Consider the following 24,110-nt stretch of genomic DNA (forward strand, 5'->3'; position numbering starts at 1 on the left):
CCCAAGCCTGTGGCATTACATAGGGTTGTTGTGACCCAAGTGCAAACCTGGCACTTCATGTTGTTGAAAGTCATACAACTGGCCTTGGCCTATTGGTCGAGCCTGTCCAGATCCCTCTGCAGAGTGTTCCTACCCTCAAGCAGATCAACACTCTCGCTCAACTTGGTACCATCTGCAAACTTACTGAGAGTGCACTTGATACCCTCACACAGACCATTGACAAAGGCATTAAACAGAACTGGCCCCAATACTGAGCCCTGGGGAACACCACCTGTAACTGGCCACCAACTAGATTTAACTCCATTCACCACAATTACATCCAGCCAGTTGTTTACCCAGCAAAGAGTACACACATCCAAGCCATGAGCAGCCAGTTTCTTCAGGAGGATGCTGTGGGAAACGGTGTCAAAGGCTTTACTAATGTCCAGGTAGACAACATCCACAGCCTTTCCCTCATCCACTAAGCAGGTCACCTTGTCATAGAAGGAAATCAGGTTGGTCAAGCAGGACCTGCCTTTCATAAACCCACGCTGACTGGGCCTCTGATCATCTGGTTGTCTTGTATGTGCCATGTGATGACACTTGAAGATGATCTGCTCCATAACCTTCCCTGGCACCGAGGTCAGACTGATAGGCCTGTAGTTCCCTGGATCCTCCTTCTGGCCCTTCTTGTAGCTGGGCGTCACATTTGCCAACCTGCAGTCAACTGGGACCTCCCCAGTTAGTCATGCTGATAAATGACTGAAAGTGGCTTGGTGAGCACTTCTACCAGCTCCCTCAGTACCCTTGGGTGGATCCCATCCAGCCCTTGAGACTTGTGTGTGTCAAAGTACATTACAGTACTTATTTATACGTACAGTGTCATTAGCACTTCTCTTCTTCCTGTTGTCTTTTTTGGAATAGCCATTGATTTTGCACTCATAACATGCTTCAGGGGACAAAGCATTCTCTTCATCAGCATCTCCATCCAGTGGCAGGTACTGGCCTTTGTTAAATCCCATCCCTGAGACACAGTGGCTGTTGAATAAAAACATCTGTTTTAGTTACTTCTTGCAGTTTTATGAACTGTCCTGTTAAATGGAAAGTGAGTGTATGTAATCTGTACCACAGCGTCTATATCCCTTTCTTTTCTCTTCCCTCAGCAGGAGCTCTGTGCATTCATTTTTTTCATACTAGTGCTGCATATTGAATCAAATACAACTGTTGGCTGAAAGTCTGTAAGCTTTTCTAATTTTCACTTACAAGTTTTACAAAGAAACAGAGCAAAACCAGCCTGCCCTGAACTTTGGAACTAAAGAAGTTAGCCATTGTCATGTACCAGAAGAATGTTAATTTGTGTTTAATGCTCTAGGTTGATTAGTGTGGCTTAAAACTCTTCATTATCTCACTACAGATGGTACCTATGCTTATACAGCAATGGTGTTCATTCATCAGGTTTGTGAACGAGTTCTTGTGCTGATACGGGGGGAGAAAACAATTTTTTTTTTAATATTGCTTATATACTAGATTTTAAATGAGTGTAACGCTGCATGTATAGACACATCTTTTTTTCTAGCTTATGGATATTGTGTGCAAAGGGAATATGAAGGATGACTTAGTAGCCCGTCTTTCACTTGCACCTCTGCTCTTCCGTCTGATTAGGGTCCAGTCTTTCTACAGCCTTCTGAATGTGTCTTTGATGAATGACTGTGTGGAGATACTCACCCGTGTCCAACTCTGTAATAGCCAGGTGGACATCCACAAAGATAACCACCTTCAGTGTTGGAACAACCATAATTACAGGGGTTCTTGGTAGAAGAACACTCATTCACATCATGGCATGCACTGGAGAACTGGTCATAAGAAAATCCAGATGGGCAGGCACACTTGTAACTTCCAAGTGTATTGTAGCAAGAGGCAGAGCCACACGCATTAGGATTGGAGCATTCATTTTCATCTAGCAAGCAAACAAAAGTATATTGGTATATTCTAATCTGATAGGCATCAGGCAAGCCTGATGTAGATAACAAATCAGAGTATCTGCAAGTCCTAGGACTCTGCTACATCCTTGACCTCATTACCTCATAGAGACTCTGTCTCTGAACAAAAAGAATATTGGCAAAGGTCCCAAACACATATAGCTGGGCTGTAAGGGTATTTTAGGGTACCGTTACTGTTAACCTTATATTGACTCAATATCCCTCCTTCCTTCAAGGTGTGTTTTGCTTAGGGGTTCTCTTTCCCTTGGAAGCATACAGTCCTATGATATATGGTCCACAGAGGACAAATGAGCTAGAACTTCAGTCATACTCCAACCGTGATAGTGTTCCTGGGCACCTAGTGATGGGGTGAAGTTAGCACATACTGGTAGTGGAAACCTGCAGGCTCTGTGAGGGGAAAGATAATCTAAATAGCCAATGAAAATGGAAGAGAAAAGGAAGTATTGTTTTCACCTTGTGGGTGTTGAATTAAGATACAGAGAAGATGACTCCTCCAGTCACTGTGATGGACTTGGTTCCAGGCTATATTGTGAAAAATGAGTGAGGAAAGTAGCTTGTTGTAAGGAAGATCATGCTTTTGACAGTTGGCACGTGTCGCTTATTTTATTTATCTCACTAAGGTACTGTTTCATGCAGGTGTTCTCCTCTTCAATACCATTAATGTGTGCTTTACCATTCTTGCCTGCAGTTACTAGAAGACACATTCTTTTGAGGATTATCTATAACACCCAGACACTGTAGCTGGTTTGGAGTTTTATGGGAGTTGTTTGTTGCGTGTTCCTGTCACTCCCACCCCAGTCCTTTGCTTTCTTTGCTATAGAGCAGTATCAAGTAAGGAGTAATGATGGTGGCTCTGACTTCAGAATAGCTGCCTGGTGTGCTACTTAATGTAAAATGGGTATTATAAGCTAATTTATATGTCTAGGATCAGGAAAGTAAGATCAGCCTATAAGAAATGCATAGCAGTGCTCACAGACATCCTCCACTGACACCATTGACAAAGAACCATGAAAGCAACCTTGAAAAGGTAAGTTACGGTGCCATGTGAACAGTACAGGATGGCATCGTTTGCATGTGTGGTGGTTTTTATTAAAAATTTCCCACATTTCATTTGGTATGGGAGTTAGCTTAGTTCATGAAGCACAGAAAAGAAATGATTGATTGAATGAGCTAAACCTACAATAAAACTGCTGAGCTGATTAATTTGTCCCTGTTCCCTGCCCAAAGAATTAATGTTGGCCTTAGGACCGTCTTTTGGAAGTAAGAAACCCTTAATGGTTATGTTGATATTTTTTTCTCCCCATTCACTATAGATACTATTCTGTAGTATTCTCAAATTGTTAATGATGGTGAGTGATTCTTATTGATGGAAGGTAGGGTTCCCCCCCAGCAGAGTTATTTACACTGATGCTTTCAGGAATGCAATGAGTATCTTTCCATCTTTCTAAGATGGGGATTTTTTGGAGAAGAAGGCAGTAGGAATTTAGACCTTACTAGAAAACTCCTTGTCACACATAGTTTCAACAGGATGAGTGTGTTTTCTTGTTACCTTATGTCACTGACTTATGTTGGGAGTAATAAGTGGATAGGAGGAGAGGGAGAGAGGAAAAAAAGATTTGTGTCTGCATACCCTTTACCCTGTCCATTTTTGTCCTTACCTGGCAGTTGTCACTATAAACACTATGACACTTTTGCTGTTTAAATGTATTCTGTGCTGCCTGTTTCCTTACCAACACATTGATTCCACTGGTAATGCTGAATATATCCTTGTGGGCATCCACATCTGTATCCACCCAGGATGTTTTGACAGCCATGCTGGCACCTATGGTTTCCATCACATTCATCCACATCTTTGCAATTGGGAGAGAAGTAGAACATGAAAGAACAGGTGATTATACATGTTGCCCAATACATTGTTCACTTTGATAATAAATACTGAAACACCAGTATTTATGACAGAGGAATGCTGCTGTAAGATGGAAGCACCATTCAGGCTGGTCTTTTGGAAAGCCTGAAGGTTAATTAAAGTAGTGTTCTTTCAATGTATCAATAATTCAATTGAGCCTTTACATTACTCCCATTTGAAGAAGAAACACTATTCCTGGTAATCCCACATGATGTTGCTTTGATGTAATGTTTAGAATCTGGATGTTTTTTTATTTCAGTTTTCAAACCAACTATGTAGGACTAAGCTTTCAGTTTTCTGGAATATATTTAAGTGTTTGAATATGAGGAATAAATACTAAATTTGGATTTAAGTCATTACCTTTGCAATTAAAAAGAAAAAGCCATTTAAAAAGTCTCTGAGGTATATGTAAATAAAGGATAAAGCCACAAAATAAAAACAAAATGTCAAAACTCAATCATCTGAAATAGTGTCTGCTATAAGAAATTAGTAATCAGCTTAATGTGTCAGGTACAGTATGCAGTTCTAGTAGAAAATAAGAAGTCATGCATGATGTCACAGACTCTAAGTTGTCCACAGTTTGAAACAAATTTAATGGACTGTGATGTCCCAAAGCCTGAGGTGCAGAAAATGATCATGCCAGGAACTGAAAGCTGTCATTTTATCATTAACAGCACAGAGCAGTTCTGATGTGCTCGTTGTGTATGTATCTGATGTATATGTATCTTCTCAATACTTTGATATGTATAATTTAGTGTTTTGTTTTGTAGGTGCTGGGTAAAGTACACAATAAGGATGTGTCTCCTTTATGAGAACAAAGTAATCTGACAGGAGATCACGCTTTTTAAAACTTCTGGCTGCTTATATTCTGCAGTGTTACTCTAGAAATAGGCTCTAAATATCTATTCCTGTTTTAAATCCTGTATCAAGGTAGTTGACATTTTGAGATGTGACGAATTTGTGCACGTACACCTCTGCATTTTTAATTCTCAGCAGCCAGATGTCTAGTATAGCCTTTTAATTTCTTCTTTGCTCAATATCTGAGGCCCACTGAAGAGTCTGGAGCTCTCAAATAGACATATTCTGACTGGGGCTCCCTTTTGGGCCAGCAGAGAGAGATAAAATTCAACAATATAGTTTGTATTTGAACTGTAGTGAATTACCCTTCTCTATGGTAGAAGACTTAAAGTACAGAATTTAGAATCTGTTCTCAGAAACCTTCAGGTGGATGACTAAAATTAGCTGAAACACAAATTGTAGAGAGATTCCGTTTAGACTGTATGACAATGAAAGTAAGAAAGAAGAAAAAACTACACTTTTAGCCTGGAAACAATTGTTTAAGAGTTCTACTAAAAAGTGACTTTTTATTCTCATTTGTGTAAAAATTACTCAAGCAGTATGTTCTTACATACAATTATGCTTAAAATTACTCAAAAACATTCCTATTTCTCTTTAGTATTTACTTTTACTATGGCTGGTGCTCTGTTTTACCTGTCTTTGACATCACAGGATTCACTAGACACAGAAGTAAGGATTTGCACTGTAAAAAAATTTGACCTTCACTAGTTACCTTCACAGTTTAATCCAGTAGCATCCAGAGAAAATCCCCTTTGACATTCACAGGTAAAACTTCCAGGAGTGTTTTGGCAAATTCCTTTTGATCCACAAAGCGATGGCTGAGAACCACATTCATTGTTATCTTAAAAATGCAGAGAGGCAAGAAGGTTGGTATACCTTGTGGCATGATTTTAGACATGTTCATCTAACATTTCTTAAGAGGCTGAAATTCAGAGGTGCAACAGATTATTTTGAAAATGTAGCTTTTCATATTTAAATGTCAGATGACCTGATGACTCATGCAGAGCTACAAGCAATTAATAAATTGGAAGTGCAAGTTGTAATTCAGTTATGAGTGCAAAACACCCACGTATGTAATTGCTTACAGTGGAAAAATGCTGCACTTCTGTATTAGCTGAACTAAAATAGTTTCAGTTGGCAAGATTCATACATATGCTTAAATCTAAAGACATCTGTATCTATTAAAAAGAAAATGTAGTCTGTTTTTGTTTAACTGCATTTTAAATCAGATTTTAATACTTAATTACCCCTTTGTCTCCAAGTGGTTATACTTAGAATATAATACATGTATTAAATATGTACAAGTGTTTACTAAGCAAGAAAATACTAATGGTGGATAGACTGATTTTTCTTTGTCTGTAATTGTTGCTTTTCAAAATCTGTTTCTGGACTGCTGATATTATTGCTCTGTATTATTACTATTTATACAGAGCAAAAGAAACAAATAAGAATTGAGAATGATGTTGTTGTAGAAAAACTGATGCAAGAAAATGAATGTTTTTCTTACCAATACAAGCTGTGTGATGTTGCGTAAAACCAGGTGGACATTTGCATGTGAAGCCTCCAAGGGTGTTGACACAGAGAAACTGGCAATTGTGTTGTTTGGTTTGACATTCATCAAGATCTGAAAGTAAGAGATGTTGTTGTCTTAAGAAAAGTCAACAAAAAAAGAGGTACATGTAGTCTAACTTGATAAAAATATCATACTTCAAAACCACATCCTTTTAAGTCAAGGTGCGACAAAATTCAAAGTTACTGTGTTTAACTTTCTTTACCTTTACATGTCTTTCCATCTTCTTGAAGGATGTAGCCCCGAGGACACGAGCACTGATAACTCCCTTCTGAGTTCTTGCAGATAAAATTGCATGGTTTAGGAGACTGGGAGCACTCATCAAGATCTAAGAAGATAAACTGTTAAGAATCTGTTGTACTGATTTCTTTGTCAGCCTTTGAAGGGTGTTTTCTAAACAGCACTGTATTTGAGAGAAAAGTGCTTGCAGAAAAAGTCCCCAATTTACATTTGTTCAGAGCTCCTATTTTTTTCTCTATGGATGTATTGCTATGAAGTTTCTATGGAGTTGCCACTACAGTGACAAACTGACTGTCTTGAATGAGCAGTGGTATTAATATTTTCATGTAAGGACTAAGCATTTATTTAGGGGCATGCTATGGTATACTTATATGTGTTAACCAACGTGAACGTGGGAGCGTGTAGACCATGAAGTAATGAGCTGGTTTGTCAGTCAAAATGGTTATACAGCCAAAACATATTTCAGTGCTCATTCTAGTGCAGGAATATTGCCCATACGGCTTGTTTCTTGATTTCCCCAACCGAAATACAAAAATAGACATGGGTATTAGGAAAAGAAGGATAGAAAACAGATAAAAGAGATAAGAAAAAAGTGCTTTGATTCAAAGGTTTACATCATTATGTACCAATTAAAAATAACAGATGATTAAAATGCTGAATCTTACCAATACAAGATGTGCCACTTATGTCAGTGGTATAGCCAACTTTGCAAAAGCATCGGAAGGAGCCCATAGTGTTGATACACTGTCCATTTCTACATAGATTTGGCATGACCTTACATTCATCAATATCTGTTCAGAAAATATTAAATATGTTATCTTCCAGTTTTAAATTTGACTTTTTTCTTCTCTTACATTTTTGCACAGTTCCTCCTCCTCATGCTTCTGATAGGAAATTTACCTTTCCTTTCTTTTTAAAAATGGAACTGAATACAAAGTCAAACATCCTTCAAACTTTCTTATTGTTTTTTCTATCAAAACCTTCCTACTAATTGCATTGGGTAATGAGGTTCCAGTTTTGCTAACTCAAAATACAAAGTGAACAGAAGTGAATTTTCTTATGACCAGTTAGATGATATAAAAAAATTTTCACCATGATTTAAAAATGTCTGTTAGCTTCTGCTTCCTGTGTGGAACTAGAACTGCAAAGCATTCAGTGAGACTGTCGTTAGAACAACTGTTGTTGCCTTTGCCATGTATGCAACTTTTTAGCATACAAAAGCTTTGGGATAATTTCTATCTTTTAGTTACTGGTTGGTACCTCCTGTTTTAGATCCCAACCCTGAAAACTCTGCACAGCTGTGAGTATTCTGATTGCAGCTACTGTTTAAAGGTGTTTTTAATTTCTGGTCTCTCAGCAGCATTTGAAAAATCAAACTCTGTTGTGTCGCAGCACATTCTTTGAAAGAACTTCAAAGAGAATTCTGCATTTTCTTAAATATGTGAGCATATGCTTTTCCCCTTTTCTGCCTATTTTTATCCCTGAAAATACCTCTTCCATCTGTAGTATAGCCTGGTCCATGTGGACAGAGTTTCTTATACTGGGTGGTTCCGGGAAGTGGGCAAAGCTCACACTGGTTACCCCAGCCCCGGCCTCCATCACAACAGCACTCAGATTTAGTGACAAGATTCCGGCTGCTTGAAGCCATCTGACACATTGTCTGTAAAACCTCAGCAAAGCAAAACCCTTGACGATTATCTGTAAGGAAGAAGTAGAGAGATCAAGAAAGAGTAGGAGATAAATATCTAATCCATTAAGCATCTGATGTATTATTCCAGCTCTCCGTCAACACATGCAAGCACCAGAAGATTATTAGCAACCAGTCTGTGAAGTCTATTTTGACTTAGCCTCTCAGATTTATTGTGTCTTCTGATAACCTGCTGCCACTCCAAGTGTATTCCAGACATCCCTAAAGTTCAGTACCTGTATGAGTTGGATAGTTGTGCCCTGGGGCATATCTGGTGAGCTTGCTTGATAGTAAAACAGGCTGCGGGCCAAACTGAGCTTCCACTTAAGCTGCGTATGTTTGGCTTGCATTTGAACCATTTACTTGGAGCAGGGTTAGAAGTTTATTTTGTTTGTTTGGTTTACTGGCCAAAATAGCATGTCTGATCATCTACAATTATACTGATGTGGTTTAAATGATAAAATCCTTAGCATTTAAAAGTGTCTATGCAAGTCAGTGCTTTTTCAGTGGCACTCCTAGTTTTCGTTGGGGGGAAAAAAAAAAATTATATGGCCTTACTGTTGATCTGTCCAATTCTATTTTCCGTAATTTTTAAACCTTTTGGTTAATACCTGTCAATCATGAAAGAGAAGCAAAACTTCTGAGTCATTAAGCTCCTACAGGTTTCTTTCAGAAACTTGCAGCTGAGGAGAGATCCCAGATTCCTGTGTTAATGGGAAGAAGTCTAAATTTTGCAGAGAAGATATCTCCTAAATAGGCTATGTCACCTGTCTTATTTGTTAATTAAAATGGAGACACTGTCAACTATGGTCTGACAGACATTTATGTTTTTAAATGAAAGATTTTTTTTTTTAAAGCTAAAAGTTAAAATCCTTCATGTCCCTCAGAATGGGTGTATGTTTCAACACCCACCTGACCTTCTGTTTCACAAGTTTGAGGAGTAGAATCTGTACATTTCTTACACGAATCAAGCAGAATGCAAATTTGGCTTTAGGCAAAAACTTACTTTGGGTGCTTGGTAACTTAACTGTTTACATCAAATAAAGCTGTCCTCACTGAAAGTATCAGTTGTGTGAGACAGCATGTTTGCTGTAGTAATTTGCAAGACCCAGCAGATTTCTGTTCTCCTTGATAGCTATATTGTGCAGGTCTTCATGCACATATGACTTGAAGAACATACAATGCTTTGCATATGACTTGAAGAACATACAATGCTTTGTCCCCAGTCTGTGATGTGGAATAAATTTTAACGTGAACAAAATATAAAGGTTTGCACAATATATTTAAAATAATGTAACAACTTAATGTTTGTGCTTTAATTCTGAAGAAATATTTTGTTTCTGCCAGACTAATTTTCCATTGTAACTTCTGACCCAGGAAACCCTCAAGGAAGAGCAGCAATGAGCAAACGCAAAGCTTAGCTTCCAGAAAATAGCACATATAATGACCTCCAAGTAGGGTACCTCCTTAGCATCAATGACTGGCTGGGATTAACCAACTGTGGCATCCTCTTCTCACCTGGTCTTAATCTGTAGGAAATACCCTGCACTTCCAATGTAATTGTTTTGCCATGAAGGCAGCACACTACTGATGACAATTTACAGGGACCTGGTTTTATAGTACTTAGAATTACACAAGTATTTTTGATACAAGTATACTAGTAAATACTCATACAGTTTCAATATTGTAAAACACCTTGAAGTATCTACACTTGAACACTGATCATGAAAAAGTAAGATTTTGAAGTTCTGTTTGATTTCTAAAAAGAGGACTAATTTTATTGTGCAAATGACAAGTCTGAACATACTGAAAAGAAAATACAGGTTGATGAATATAAAATCCTTCATTAGCATTTAATTTGCAGACCTCCCTCAAAACATTTTAATATATCTTGCAATTTTTTGGTGAAATCCTAACATTTTGTATTCATAATTATTGAATTAAAGCTACAGAAAATTCAGATACTTAGTTGCAGTATTGTGGTGCTTAAGATAGCATTCTCAATATGCAAATACTTAATTTTGCTCTGCATCCCAGTTTTTGATCTATCCAAGGTAACTAAATTATATTTCTTTTTTAAAAATACATGTATTTCGTCTGGATAGTGTTGCTCAGCATCATATATATGTCCTTCAGAATTTAGACACTTATGTGAGGCCCCTGATTGCTAGACTCAGCTGACGTTCTCAGGATGCTCCTGATTTGTGTCATTATTTAATATCCTATCATTGTTTAGCTGATAAAGATCATCATTTAATTTCTGTAGATATGAGAGGTGTTAAGTATTCAGAAGCCTAATTTACACTCTGCATCCTTTATACTTTAATGTAAGATGAAATGTATACCAAAGAGGCATTTACCAAGACACTCAATGCCTGATGGACTTGACAGGAATCCTTCATTACATTCACATCGGTAGCTCCCAATAATGTTCATGCAACGACCGTTTTCACAGATACCTGGCTTGGTGCGGCATTCATTTTCATCTTTACAAAAATAAAATAAAAAAATTAAATTGGTTGTTACAAGAAAATATATCAGACTCATAGAATGCATTAATTATTCTGCATAATATTTGCAAGAAGTGGAAAATCAACAACTGATTAAGCCGGGAAAGGACTTTGCCACTAACACTATCCTATTCCATTCCTTACATTCTGCATCCTAGGACAAAAGCTTTAATCCTTGTTATGTTCTTTGCAACTTATAACAAGAAGCAGAAAACACTTGCAGCAGAGCAAGTTCAAGTCATAACTTTTAGCGGGCAAGTAACATTTAAAGAAAATTGGAATACATGCATGATTTGAGCAATAGATTTTCACTTTGTAATCATTAAAAGTCTGTGAATACATTTGACCTATTCTACAATCAGTCACATTTCAGTCCACACATCAATTCCCTGAAACAGTTTGCAACCTTACTGTATTTTCTTCCACAGTTAATGGCACAGATACTGTAAGCAACTACGCAGCTTTATAGAGGCTTAAAATAAAACCTTAGAAAAACCTCAGGTGATTTAAAGGCAGCATTACATGGCAAAAGAAGCAAAATTCTCGTTAATACAGATTATTTCCCCTGAAAACGATCATAAAGATCTGTAAAGGACAGTAGTCATTCTCTTGCTGAAGGAACACCGTTTTAAACTATTTTCGTTTAAAGCATTCACTGAGATGGATGTTTAATTTTTTTTTCTCTTTCCTTTGAGCCAATGACAGTCTCAGCTACTTCTGTCCACAGAGAACTTTGTAGTGGTCTTGGGGTTTTTTATGTACCAGAAGAAAATATAATTTGCCAAAATGTAGCTATCATTCCCTCTCAGCTAATTGAGAAATGATGGAGGAAAGCTTTTGGCTTACTTACAGGATGGAGAATTATTTTGAACTATGGCAGTTTCCACATCTTTTGCTCTTCATGGCTTTTATACGTTGTTTGAGAATCTTAAGAGTTTTAATTCTTTAAGGAACTGTCACATTATTTATAAGCAGTATTAGTGCTAAAGGAAATGGAACTTTTCATTTATGCTAATTTTGCTTCCTACTCATCAAATGAGGTCTCTTCTGTTTGGCAACTTAATTTTTTAAATCTAACAAGTGTCTGAAAAACTTTCTGATTTTGTTGTACAACAAAAAAACAAAAACAAGTTTTTCTTCTGAAATAACTTATTAGTCATTTAGAACTACTTTCAGATAAGGCTTAAAAGTTGAAACAAAAAAGAAAGTTTAAGACATTGGGCATCATTAGCTATCTTAAGCGTCCTTTATGAATTGCTATTTTCTAGTTTACTATATACATATACAGAGAATTTTTCATTTGTTTGCTTGTTTGTGTTTCAGTAGATGTCTTCTTCCTTTTCTGAGCTTTACCTGTGCAGCCTTCTCCATCAGGTCTCCGGGTCATTCCAGGAGGACAAATGCACATGAAGGTACCAATCAAATTTTTGCACATCATGCCTCTTGATTCGCAGTCATGGAGACTTTCAGCACACTCATCTAGATCTGGGAAAAAAATATATATTTTGTGTTTGAACTTCCTTCCAGTAGCTTCAGTTACTGAAGAGTACTAGCACTTTCTCAAGAAAAAAGACATGAAGACTTCCCTAAGTAACAAGCACTGAAGAAAAATTTGACCGCTATGCTTAATTGCAGTTGTCTTAATCTTTGCGAGCTGTTACCATCTTGTCATGTTCAAGATAAACTTCACCACTGTGACCTTCTTAGCTTTACAATCCTCATCAAGGGGTACACAAAAATGCTAGATACAGGTCTTACATGAGTTCTGAAAGAGTTCTGAAATGATCATCTGCTGGGCTGTTTGCTACATTCCACTGAGAGGATGAATGCAAGATATACAGAAATATTTGGATTATGCTTTGGCCAGTACAGGGTGATAGAAGTTGGGGGAAAGTTTACACGTCAGTCATTACCTTTGCACATCTTTTGGTCTTCTCTTAGTTCATAGCCAACTGGACACGTGCATTCATAGAAACCGTAAGTGTTGATGCAACGAAAAGCACACAGCAAGGGATTCTGCGCACACTCATTTATATCTGAACAGAAAGGAACAAAACAATCATTCTCCAAGAAGTTTTAAAACAATCACTAAGAAGATTGTCTTATACCTGTGCTTTTCTTGTCAGCTAAAAAGTATCATAAATGTAGTAATTCACACCAGAAACTTGTGCATGTTTGGTTTTGAGTAGCCAGAAAAAAATGAACAAAGCTCTGCTTAAAAATGATGGCATAATAAATGTGGAACTACTTGAGCTTAGATGGACAAGTTGGGACAGACCTATTTCATATTTTTGTTATACGATGATTTTAAAATGTATTTTTGTTGTGATGAGAGATGTCAGCTTTTTTCCCAAATCTAAAAAAAAAAAAGAATTCTTGCTTCAGAAAGCAAACTAATTATGATTCATAAAATACAAAATTTCTAAGAAGCATCCTGATCAGCATCTGATGCGAGCAGGATGGTTGTACACAAATCCCACACTATGGAAGATAAGAGGTACTTAATGAAACTAGTAGGGCATGAGTTTAAAACAGATCTCTAAGTAGTGACAGTAGTGACATTCTGGATCTTGCTGCCACAAGAGACTGTGGAGGCAGATGGTGTCAGCAGATTCAAGACTGTACTGCACAGATTCTTGGACAACAGATCCATAAGTGGATACTAAAGCCTTTGTTTTGGTTGTGCAGAATGCCTCTGCAGGGAGGCATCCCCGAGTTTACATCATATTTTCCCTATATCCTCAGCTCTTGTATTAGAAGAGTGAAGTGCAGAAAGTTGTTAGTCACGCTTGTATGCTGAATTAGCATTTCAACTGTGAGGGATGAAATAACGGACTAGATGGACCAGTTGTCTGCCTTCAGTTTATTGCATTCAGTATAACTCACTTGTTACTATAACTGTGATGAGAGGGTCAGCCTATAACTGCTCTGACTCAGTTATGAAAAATGCTCTGCAAATTCAGGCATTTTTGGCATGGTTAGCTATACTACTTATGAGGATATTTTGGGGGCTCAACAGTTACTTTTCCCTGCCCCCTCACCCTCTCTTCCGTCGAACAGCTGAATAATGTAACATACCCCAACATAGTTTGGAAAATCCTGCGATAAACTAAAAATACTGCTTAAACTTCTTGTTCAATTACATACTTCAACCAGAGAAACTTTTTTTTCCTCCTATTATAGCACCAAAGGCCTGGTTAATAAAGTAATTTCAATACTGAGGACTGGACAAAAAGTAAAGAAAAAAATAAAAAAGACAGGTTACCTTCACAATTCATCATTGGGCCTGGCTCAAATCCTTCATGACAGTTACACTCAAAACTGCCAATCACATTAGTGCACGTACCATTTCCACATGGGTTGCCAATTGAACATTCATCAGTATCTGTACATAACAAATAATGCAAACTGAAGAGAACTGGGACACACTTCAAACTGTGTTTCAAATTCAAGTGTTACAATTCTTATAATTTATGAAATATGGACACACCGATGCAATGTACTCCAGTGTAATCTAAGTTGTATCCCATGGGGCACTCACAGCGGAATGATCCATCAGTATTGATGCAGTGACCATTTGAGCAAATCCCTGGGCTTTCAAGACATTCATTGACATCTAAAAAGCAGGAAGATATTAGCAACCACTTAGCTGATGCATTTCTGGATCACGACTTAAAAAAAGCATTTTAAAAAAACTAAGAGCCCTATTCTGTTTGTTTCTAGCCATGCAATTTCAAAGGTAATCTTTTAACTATCATTTCATACTGCTCTACATTTATTAAAAGTCAGCCTTTTGTCACCTGGGGCTGTGGGGAGTAAGCCATCACATACTGTAACATTTATATTTAAGTATAAATAACTTTTTTTTTTATTATCAGGAAAAAGAATATCTACCTTCACGTGTATCATCAATTCCAGGAATAGTTCCATGACCATATGGACACAGGTCCTGAAAAGCAACTGTAGAGAAGCATTTTTTTTTAAAAAAAAAAGAGTGAGTGAGAGAGAGAACCACAACAAATGGTTAGAGCCATCCAGAAATCTTCTATATCACATTTTTTCAAAACTGTCAATTGTTTAAACCACAGTCATTAACGCGCTCTTGCCAGATGCAAAAGTAACACTGTCTCTAGGTTGGGGAAGCAGCACTAGAACTCACTAAGCTTCCATGTGCGCATGCTTGTTGCCTTCCCCTCTCTGTACTTGGTGAAAACTGAGAACTGAAAACTGTCCATTACTTCAGGGATTCCTGGCACTGTCCTGTTTTCCTTTCTTGCCGAAAGCAGACTAGATCTACAGATGGAGGCTACTAGTTCATTTCTCTAAGAGCAAAACCAACAACTCAATATTTCTCTTTTTATGTGGTTTCTTCTATATAATTTTGTTCCTTTTGTGACCTGAAAATAGTTCTAGAAAAGGCCATTAAGAGAGAAAGCCAAAAAGATCTCTCCTTCTAATGATCAAAAAGGTACAACACAAATGTGCCCTTCCTTTTCTTCCACCTAAAAAAGGTTTATTTTTAATCTTGATGTGTACCTTCTTCTTCCTTTGGACAGAGCTCACAAGGATTACCCCATCCTTCTCCTGGCATTTTACTGCAGCAACACTTTGCCTTTGTGGTGTTGAAAGCCTTTGGCACTGAGCATTTCCCATTCTCAAAGTTAGTGAAGCAGAAGCTCTGGCGAGTATCTAAAAAAGAAAATACAGTTACGTGGACCTAGTGCCTCCTGCCTTGTTAGATGATGACTGCCTAGCCCTGAAAGGAATAATGTTAGGCCTGTATTTTTCATACTATTTTGAAAGCACCTTCCAACCCTCATAAGGTCATAGTTTGTAAGGGACCTTCAGAAGTCCTTTTTTACTCTAGATTCTATAGAGTATCTGTTATCTGTTAGAATAAATTATTGCATTCCTTAATCATTAACTTACCAAAACATCTTCGTCCATTATCAGAAAGCACAAAACCTGTAGGACAGATGCACTGGAAACCTCCTGGAGTGTTTGTACAAGAGCCAAAGAGACAGATGTTGGGATCCTCGCTACACTCATTAATATCTGTAAATTAAAGGAGAAAAGGTTCACCGTAACCTCATTGGCTGTGAATTACTTGGTTAAGAAAGACTGTTTATTTCTTTATTTAACTTAAAAGCACCCAAGAGATAAAGCAGTCTAAAGGTTCCATGAAGTCTTTCAAATTAGAGTGTTTCATTGGTATGCACTTTCCTCTCCAAATACCATTCTCTGTTATTTGTCATATTTATAATATAAACACAAAATGAATGTTTTCAGATTGAAGCAGGAGAAGGTATATTTCTGATAAGAAAGAAAACAGCCAAAGATTAATTTTTTAAAATATATGTGTTGGGAGTTCTTTTTAATTAAAGGTTTTTTTTTTTCATGATGATTGACTGATTCTTGAGCTGAAACTATAGCTAGTTATTATATTTATATATTCAGATTTATATTTACCAGTCTTCCACAGCCACTTGATATGCTATTTAAATTTTTTGTCTGTTCAATTGCATAACCTATAATATATTGCTAGGACTATGTAAATGTGAGATTTAATTTTTTAAAGACTAGAGATATTTTTATAATTGTTGAAAACTTAAACCAAAATAAAAAGAGTACTTAATATAAACACCAAGCGCCTGTAAAATTGGGCAGCTCGAACAGTATCAGTCAGCATTATCGTTCATCTATATAGACAACAGAGTAAGAAAAGTAATACATTAATAGACCTTTAATTTTTTGTGTCTATTATTTTAAACTATGTTTTAATTTATTCTATTCTGCATATACTGACAGAAGATATAAGCCTCCTTTCTACAGTAATTTGTAAATGTAATTGTAATTTAATAAATTCCAAAGTGTATTTTAATAATCTTCAAAGGTATACCTGCAGTACAACCCCTCCTGAGTCTTTCAGTAAGGGATGTTAAAAAAGCATCACGGGACCTATGGCTGTATAAGCACTCTACAATAATATCCATATTGATCTTAATCAAAGTGTAGGCAGGAATTGGTATTCTCCATGAAAGTAAGCTTCATGGATATTAAATCACAAATCTGTAGCGCCATTTTTCCTGATAGTTGTTGGACTCTCTACTATACTGAATCTTAGAAGACTGACATGTATTCAGCAGATAAGTAAACAACAGAAATATAGTCTTCATCACTAGAAAAGTATAAGTGGAGTGATGAAAGAAGTCAGGTAGGAATAGATTCTGTGATGTCACTTCTGAAAAATATTATCTTGAGTACCATTTTCAGAAGTTACACTAATAACTTCTGCTTAACACGGCATAGCACATGAACAAACCACTGTAGCATAACTTGGCATATGACCAAACTCTGCAGTAGCTTGTCATGGACAGGCTCTTGCTATGTGAAGCATTTTAAGTCAGCTTATTTCAGTGAAAAAAAGGTAAATAATTGCCCAGTTAGTGTGCAATACACAAAGCTCAGCAATTCATCTGTATTAATGGGATGGAAAAACTGCTCTCCTGAAATACTGATTATTACTGTAATGAATGGGTTGGGTCTAGTGGAAGAAACTCTTTTTGTGGCCACGATGAACAGGTGACTAGCCACACTGTGGAAGTAAATGAGTCCTCTCCCCTTCGTTCCCCTAAAATGAAAGGAAATACAGTAAACGGGGAGGTAAACCCCAAGAATTTTTCTGTGTCTCCCATCTGTTTTTGTTTCTTCTGCATATAATCACTCTGAGCGCAAAATGTAATCTAGCCATTGCCAAGCTTCACATTACAGACAGAAGTAATGAATTCTTATAAAGCTGTTTGCATATAAGATCAATAGAAAGTAATAGGGAACGTATGTTGCAAGAGCTGTCATAATATTAATCAAAGTACTAGTACAATCACATGTGATTATCTAGGCATTTTCTAGAAACTTTAGCTGCAAATTTTCTGGACACATGGCAGAATGAAGAAAAAGAATGCAATTAAATCCCTTTTTCTCAGTTCCGGCAAAAATCTGTTTGGCAGTCACTAGTGCTGTCAAAAACATCAAGAGAGTCTGTCAGGATACTAAAGTGGCCATAAACAGTGATATTCCTGGAAAACCAGAAGCTTTCATTTTAAATTCATGATTTTACAACTGTAGGTGATTTGAATTAATCTGAAACATAATTGCTAATATGGAAACAGCAGCTGCCAAAAGAAACCATGAAGTTGGCAGGCAAACTGCGTATGGTGGCATGATATACAAAAGGGTGAGAGAACTCTGGGGCTTAGAAAATACATACTATTCAAGACAAAAACTCAAAAAGGTGCCTGTGGGTGCCTGCACCCACACAGATTAGGTGGCTATAGGCCAAATCTTTATGTCCTCGCCAGTGTTTTCTTTAGTTGTACATGGACAAGCTGCTCATTTATTATTGGGAGTTACTTGGATGAATGTGTGTCTGGGGTTTCACACCAGCTAACTTCAGTCATTTCAGCCACAAGCCAGGTTTCTTAGCATAGTCATGGTGGAGAAACAGGTGTTTACTCTGTCCTCTGACCATGCAGAAGCCTAAGGTTTCTAGGTTCGCTACTTAGAAATCGTTGTGTGCACCTTCTTTGCTAGTGCCCCACATAGTTAATTTAAATGTCCAATAAATTCACAGTCATCCTGTGCTTAGTCTGCTCAAAAAGGGAGCAGATTTGAGAAAAAGCTTTGATTTATTTCTCATTCTCTGCCACACCAAATCTTAATTCACTATGTAACATTCAGCTCCTGAATGATACTCAAGTCTTTAAATGAGACTTCTATGAACAAACAAGAACATGCACACTGGTGAAAGGTCTGCTGTACCCTCTTCCTCCTTCTGTGAATCTCAGCACTTGTTATACAAAACACCAAATCAGAAAACAGTTGTTAGAAAAAAACAATTTAAGCAATTGTTCCTATAAGCTCCATAATTTTATTAAGAATTTTAAAATTCACAGCCTTCTGAAACCGTAAGTTTAGTTCATGCATTGATTGCCAATAATTACATTTCTGTAAACAAAAATCCAGTATATAGGTTGGTTTGTTTTATGAATGTTAAAAAAAAAAAAAGTAAATGAAAGATGAAATACCTTTTTTTGGAAAGTATTTTTGATTGCATTGATGAAGAAGTTAATGTACAATACAGTAAAAAATATCTTGCCTTCTGTTTTTAAAACCTCTTCCTGAAGACTTTTCCTACTTATTCCCTGTCACCATGATTTGAAGTCAGGCAACATTCACAAACACTAGAGTGTACAACTACTTTCCACCAAATTAGAACCAGGTACTTTTTCTAATTTTTACATTGTTCAGAAGCACCAGTTACAACTTGCCTTACCAATACAACTTTCACTTTTTACTTCATATCCTGGTGGACAGATGCATCTGAATGAGCCTTCCAAATTTTGACAGGTTCCAGGAGAGCATGAACCGGGTAGTGCCACACACTCATTAGTATCTTTGGAGAGAGATGGAATCAAGAAAGGTTTAGAATCATGTAATTCTTGTGGTAACAAAATAGACTTATTCATGAAAAAGACTGTAACTTTCTTTTCTAATTTTCTTTTTTTAAGGTATTTAAAATGCTTGAAGATCAACAACTATTCCAAAACCCAGTTACTTCTACTGTGTGTTGTTTACAGTCAGTGTCTGTTTTTTTTTTAATATACTTAGATACTCAGACTGTGGTGCTTCTGTCTAGGTGGGAGCTAATAGTTCAGTTATTTCAGATCATCAGTACTTCAACATCTTCATATGGTATCATACATACCAATGCAATTCTTGCCATCTAGAGTAAGTTCATATCCTTCATTACATAAACATTTGAAGGAACCAATTTCATTGAAGCACCGTCCATTTCTGCACACCTGACCAAAGAAGGAACCGCACTCATCGATATCTGTAAAAACCCCAAAATAAAACCCCAGAAGCGAGAAGTGAGTCCCACCATAGTATATACAGTATGCTGTAAAGACACTCAGGTTGCCATATATATTTCTTTGGAAAAGGCAAATCTTGCAGCAAAAAGGAAACAGCGGACAGCTAGTGGAAAGTAACTCTCACTCAAGTGCATTAAGGTATAAGTTCTATTTAAACAACACTTTTTTTTTTTTATAGGGTATTACAATTTTCAAACTTGCAGCATTACCTCAGCTACTGCATCTGGAGACATTCAATTACTACCAAGTGACTGTATGATACTAACTCCAGACACAGAAAAGAAAATGTTTCATGGCCTCTTCTGGATTTTTTCTGGATTTATAGGTGCTTGTGTTTCCTCCTAAAACCTGCCCTATAATTTTCAAATTTTGGAATATGTCATTTGCTTTCTGCAGGATGATTTTCTCCTTCATAACAGTTCTGAAAATGAGGTTTGAAAAGGCTTATTAGTTTGTAGAGTTGCTTTAATAATGCAGACTTAAAGGAGCACTGCGTAAGGAAAAATACAGATGAGAAAGTGTCAGGAGGAGAAAGGAGATCAGATAAGCATCATGGTGTAAGAACAACTTACATTTTGCTGTTTTACAGTACTTGAATTTGAATGATAAAGACTAACATTAGTTTTGCTAAGAGTTTCTATTCTTCTTCAGAAGCATTAAGTACCAGCTTCTGAAAAAGATGTACTTTCTGCTTCAGCCAGAACAGCTATGTCTGTATTACTAGTTTATTCCATAGTGCATTTCTTCTGTATTACAGTTTTACAAGCAAAAATACCTCCAAAGTATTATATTGGGATGGGCTAAATTGCCTTTTAATGACTGGGACAGTTTGGAAGAAAGCCCTGAGGCTCTCCAAGCTGTCAAGAGGAGTGCTAACAAAACGCCAAGTCTCTGAGTCAGCTTGGGCTCCTTGGCCTCCTTGAAGGCACAGCCTGGAGCAGAGGTGCTGGATGCTCCTGGTAGTAGACTGGTAGCTATACTGCCAAGGGAAAGAAGTTTCTTGGCAAATCGTGCCATTCTTTGGCAGCAGACTCTTCTTACTTGAGCAAGTTTTTAATTTTCTCTTTCCTTAACAAGGCGAGGATTTAAAATATTTATTTAAGATGTTTTAGTTCTCTCTTGAACAAGAAAGGAACCAGTAGACTTTGTTCTGCCTTCCTTCTGTAGCAGGAAGGAATTTAAAGCCTTCCTTTCTTTTGGCTTACGCTCTGTACAAGGAAGAGGATCTCCAGAGACAGATGAGCCTGTTCTTCAGCCCAGGAAGATTTTAGTTGCTTCATCACAAGTATCCAGGAATTTAAATTGTCCAAAACAATCAGAAATTCTGATGTCCAATGCTTTAGGGAATAGGAAATAGCAATGCCTTTATAAACTCTGTACAAGCAGAGTTCATCTTAGGAGAGCAGATTTGGTAGACTAGTTGTACTGGCTTTCTTACTGCTCGTCTGCTTCCTCTTTCACACTGTGTGCAAGTGTCAAGTAGTATGGTGAAATAAAGAAATGATTTTAAGTTCATGAGCCAACACTGGTGGTGTGATATAATATATGCTTATTGTGAGTAGTCCCTGTGGACTGTGCCAGTAGTCAAGGACGTGTGCTGTTATTACCCAGGAACTCTAAGGGAGGTGAAGGCTGCATTAAAATGTCAATGAACTGTAAAGTTGCTCCAGTGGTCCAGAGATTTAGGGTTTACAGTTATCTCAAGCTGGCCAGTAAGAAGTACTTTTAATTAGTTTAAAAAATGATATTAATAATTAACCGCTAGGGCTGGTAACAGTGTCAGTTACTGCACTCAATTAACCTTCTTAGGACCCTGACCTGTGTTCTGTTTGAGTTTTAACTATGTACTATCCTCCCTGGCATACCATGCCAGCAGCAATGAAAATAAAGTTCAGATTACATGACCTACCCATACAATCATTATTATGAGTTAATTCAAATCCTGGATAACACAGACAGTTATATGATCCAACCGTGTTTTTACAAGTTCCATTTCCACATGGATGGCGTTCACATTCATCAACATCTGCAAAGGGAAACAAAACTGTATGTGGGAACTGATTTTCCCAGGTATGTGTTCATGTGTTATCTGTGCACAGTGACAATATTCTAAACCTCAGTCTCTCATGTGTCACATTTTCTGTTTATACTACTGATTTTTACAGCTTCTAGGTACACAGGAAAATGTTACATCATGCATTTTTTATATGTATTTTAAAAGATACTCTCGCATGCAAAGATAAAAGTGCATGTGGAACATCTCAAAGCATTGTCTTTTTGTTTTCCATACTAACATTTCCTTAATGTCTTAATGTACACTAGTTATCAAAACTTAGTACAAAGGATTGAGCGTCACAGCTCTGTAACTATTTTATGTACATATTTGTACTCTTAAGCCCATGAAAACCTGTTGAAAACGCTCTATAAAGGAGTTTTGTGTCATTGTTCACAAATCAATTCTCACATGTAAATACATTATGTCAATACTACATCCAGAATTACAAAAAGTGCTTACAAACTCTTGGAAATACCAATTTTTAAAAGGCACTAAAATTCAATGTTTCCTGCTGTTTCAGTAATTTCTGGTTTCATGGGGATCTGGAAGGTATTTAGATCTTGTTCTCTTAGTTCTTGTGGACTTTCTGAAACATTTTATTTATTTACAGAAGGTAAACATTTTGCCTTATGTATCATTTCCATAACCTGTCATTGCCTAGATTTGTATTTCATATTACAAAATTTTTAGAATTACTTAAGTTACTGTTTTGAGTAACCACACTCTCAAAATCTTGCAGTGTTAACACAAGTCACTTTCCCAAATATCCTCCTCAGATGTTTTAACAAACGTGATTTAGTTCAAATATAAGAAGATTCAAAGTGTATATGAATATGTAATAAAATATGAATAGGTTTTAAATGCCTGTTTGAAGTTGAAATTGGAATACATCTATGGTACAGAAGACACTGAACTTTTCTATGGCTTAGCATTGGCATTTAGATGATGATTATTTAAAAAACCAAAATAATTTTTGGCTTTTTTTCTCAAAGAGAACCGCATTCACATATGTATTACCTTGTCTGTTTAAAACCCCGTGGAACTGATTACAAAAACACAAAAAGAACAAGAAAATCACTCTTATTTTCCAATCTTCTTATTTCTTCTATCATCTCATCATTTTAATATAAAATGAGTATAGATTTAAGTTACATTAAATGTGGGATTCTGTTTTTAAACGAAACATGAACTCAATAAATTCCTAAATAATTGAAGAATCTGTCTTTTTTTTAATCTCCAAACTCTATCACTCTGTGATATCTCCTATAAACCTCTCTGTCAAATAAGCCACTAGGATGTATTTTTGTGCAAATGGGGTTAAAACATGCTTCAGTAACATGGAACTATCTCTGAGAATACTGTGATTTTTTTTCCTCAAATATATCCACTCCAAGGACAACTTCACATACTTTATTCACAAAAATCTGAAAATGTATGAATCAGTCTTTTAATGTCACTATAATCTCCTCAAAAATTTAGACTAATCTCCTCCCCCTTTTAAAAACCAACCAACCAACAACAAAAGCATTTTTTTTTTCCATACCCATGCACATAGTCTGGTCTTGGGATGCTTTAAAACCATTGTGACATATGCACTGGTAACTTCCTTGCATGTCTACACATAAACCATGACTGCAAACATTAGGAATTTCCAGACATTCGTTGCGATCTATAACAAAAATATAAAACAGATGGTACACATTACTGACTTTTATTATTCCTTCATTTTACACAAACATGTTTTTACAATCTGTTATTGTTATTAAAACCAGACTCAAAATTATCCATAACTAAACCTGAATCATAACAAAACTTCATTTTATAAGAACTTCTTGCCTATACACCTCAAGGTCAAAACTACTGTTAGGATTTGGTTGATACATCAAGATAGTTCTTTAAAAATTTTACCCTGTCGTTCCTTCCCTTCTACAGTGAAACAGGGCAATAAGGTAAAAACCGTTACATAAATCAGCAGTATACGCAAGAAAATAAATTAATACTTTTACCCTTTGAGAGAATCATGCACATACCACTGATTAGGTACAAACAGATGAGAAAAGCCAGCTGATTTCTTACCAACACAGGCACCATTGGGTGAAAGTTTAAAACCAGCAGCACATTCACAGCGGTAACTGCCAGGACTGTTGATACAGTCCGCATTTCTCTGACAGAGATTTTCTCCATTGCTGCACTCGTCAATATCTGAAATACCAAGAGTCATGGTTCAGACATCAGAAACCACGACATAGTTACTTCTGCTCAGAACTTAGACTCTATTGTCCATCTTGTCCAAGACTAATCTTTTGACCTCAATAAAACATTAATATTCTGACCTTCAATCTCCTGTGCAGTAAATACAAATGAAAAGCAC

The 24,110-nt window shown here is 36.7% G+C and overlaps 1 protein-coding gene across 1 annotated transcript in view; it reads right to left on the reverse strand.

Moving 5' to 3' along the window:
- The window catches only part of FBN2 (fibrillin 2), a 122,383-nt gene that overhangs the window by 3,467 nt on the left and 94,806 nt on the right, over positions 1 to 24,110 (reverse strand). Inside the window, exons 38-58 of the mRNA XM_010291203.1 lie at positions 23,816 to 23,941; positions 23,283 to 23,408; positions 21,593 to 21,709; positions 19,515 to 19,643; positions 19,083 to 19,202; positions 15,680 to 15,805; positions 15,287 to 15,439; positions 14,645 to 14,710; positions 14,241 to 14,366; positions 14,016 to 14,135; positions 12,664 to 12,786; positions 12,104 to 12,235; positions 10,601 to 10,726; positions 8,045 to 8,251; positions 7,219 to 7,344; positions 6,519 to 6,641; positions 6,251 to 6,367; positions 5,456 to 5,584; positions 3,710 to 3,829; positions 1,705 to 1,936; positions 858 to 1,017 (exon numbers count right to left, since the gene is read on the reverse strand). Of these exons, the coding sequence (XP_010289505.1) occupies positions 858 to 1,017; positions 1,705 to 1,936; positions 3,710 to 3,829; positions 5,456 to 5,584; positions 6,251 to 6,367; positions 6,519 to 6,641; positions 7,219 to 7,344; positions 8,045 to 8,251; positions 10,601 to 10,726; positions 12,104 to 12,235; positions 12,664 to 12,786; positions 14,016 to 14,135; positions 14,241 to 14,366; positions 14,645 to 14,710; positions 15,287 to 15,439; positions 15,680 to 15,805; positions 19,083 to 19,202; positions 19,515 to 19,643; positions 21,593 to 21,709; positions 23,283 to 23,408; positions 23,816 to 23,941 (2,804 nt within the window). The remainder of the gene's footprint in view (positions 1 to 857; positions 1,018 to 1,704; positions 1,937 to 3,709; positions 3,830 to 5,455; positions 5,585 to 6,250; positions 6,368 to 6,518; positions 6,642 to 7,218; positions 7,345 to 8,044; positions 8,252 to 10,600; positions 10,727 to 12,103; positions 12,236 to 12,663; positions 12,787 to 14,015; positions 14,136 to 14,240; positions 14,367 to 14,644; positions 14,711 to 15,286; positions 15,440 to 15,679; positions 15,806 to 19,082; positions 19,203 to 19,514; positions 19,644 to 21,592; positions 21,710 to 23,282; positions 23,409 to 23,815; positions 23,942 to 24,110) is intronic.

Source organism: Phaethon lepturus, unplaced genomic scaffold (assembly GCF_000687285.1).
Source record: "Phaethon lepturus isolate BGI_N335 unplaced genomic scaffold, ASM68728v1 scaffold5547, whole genome shotgun sequence".
NCBI lineage: Eukaryota > Metazoa > Chordata > Aves > Phaethontiformes > Phaethontidae > Phaethon > Phaethon lepturus.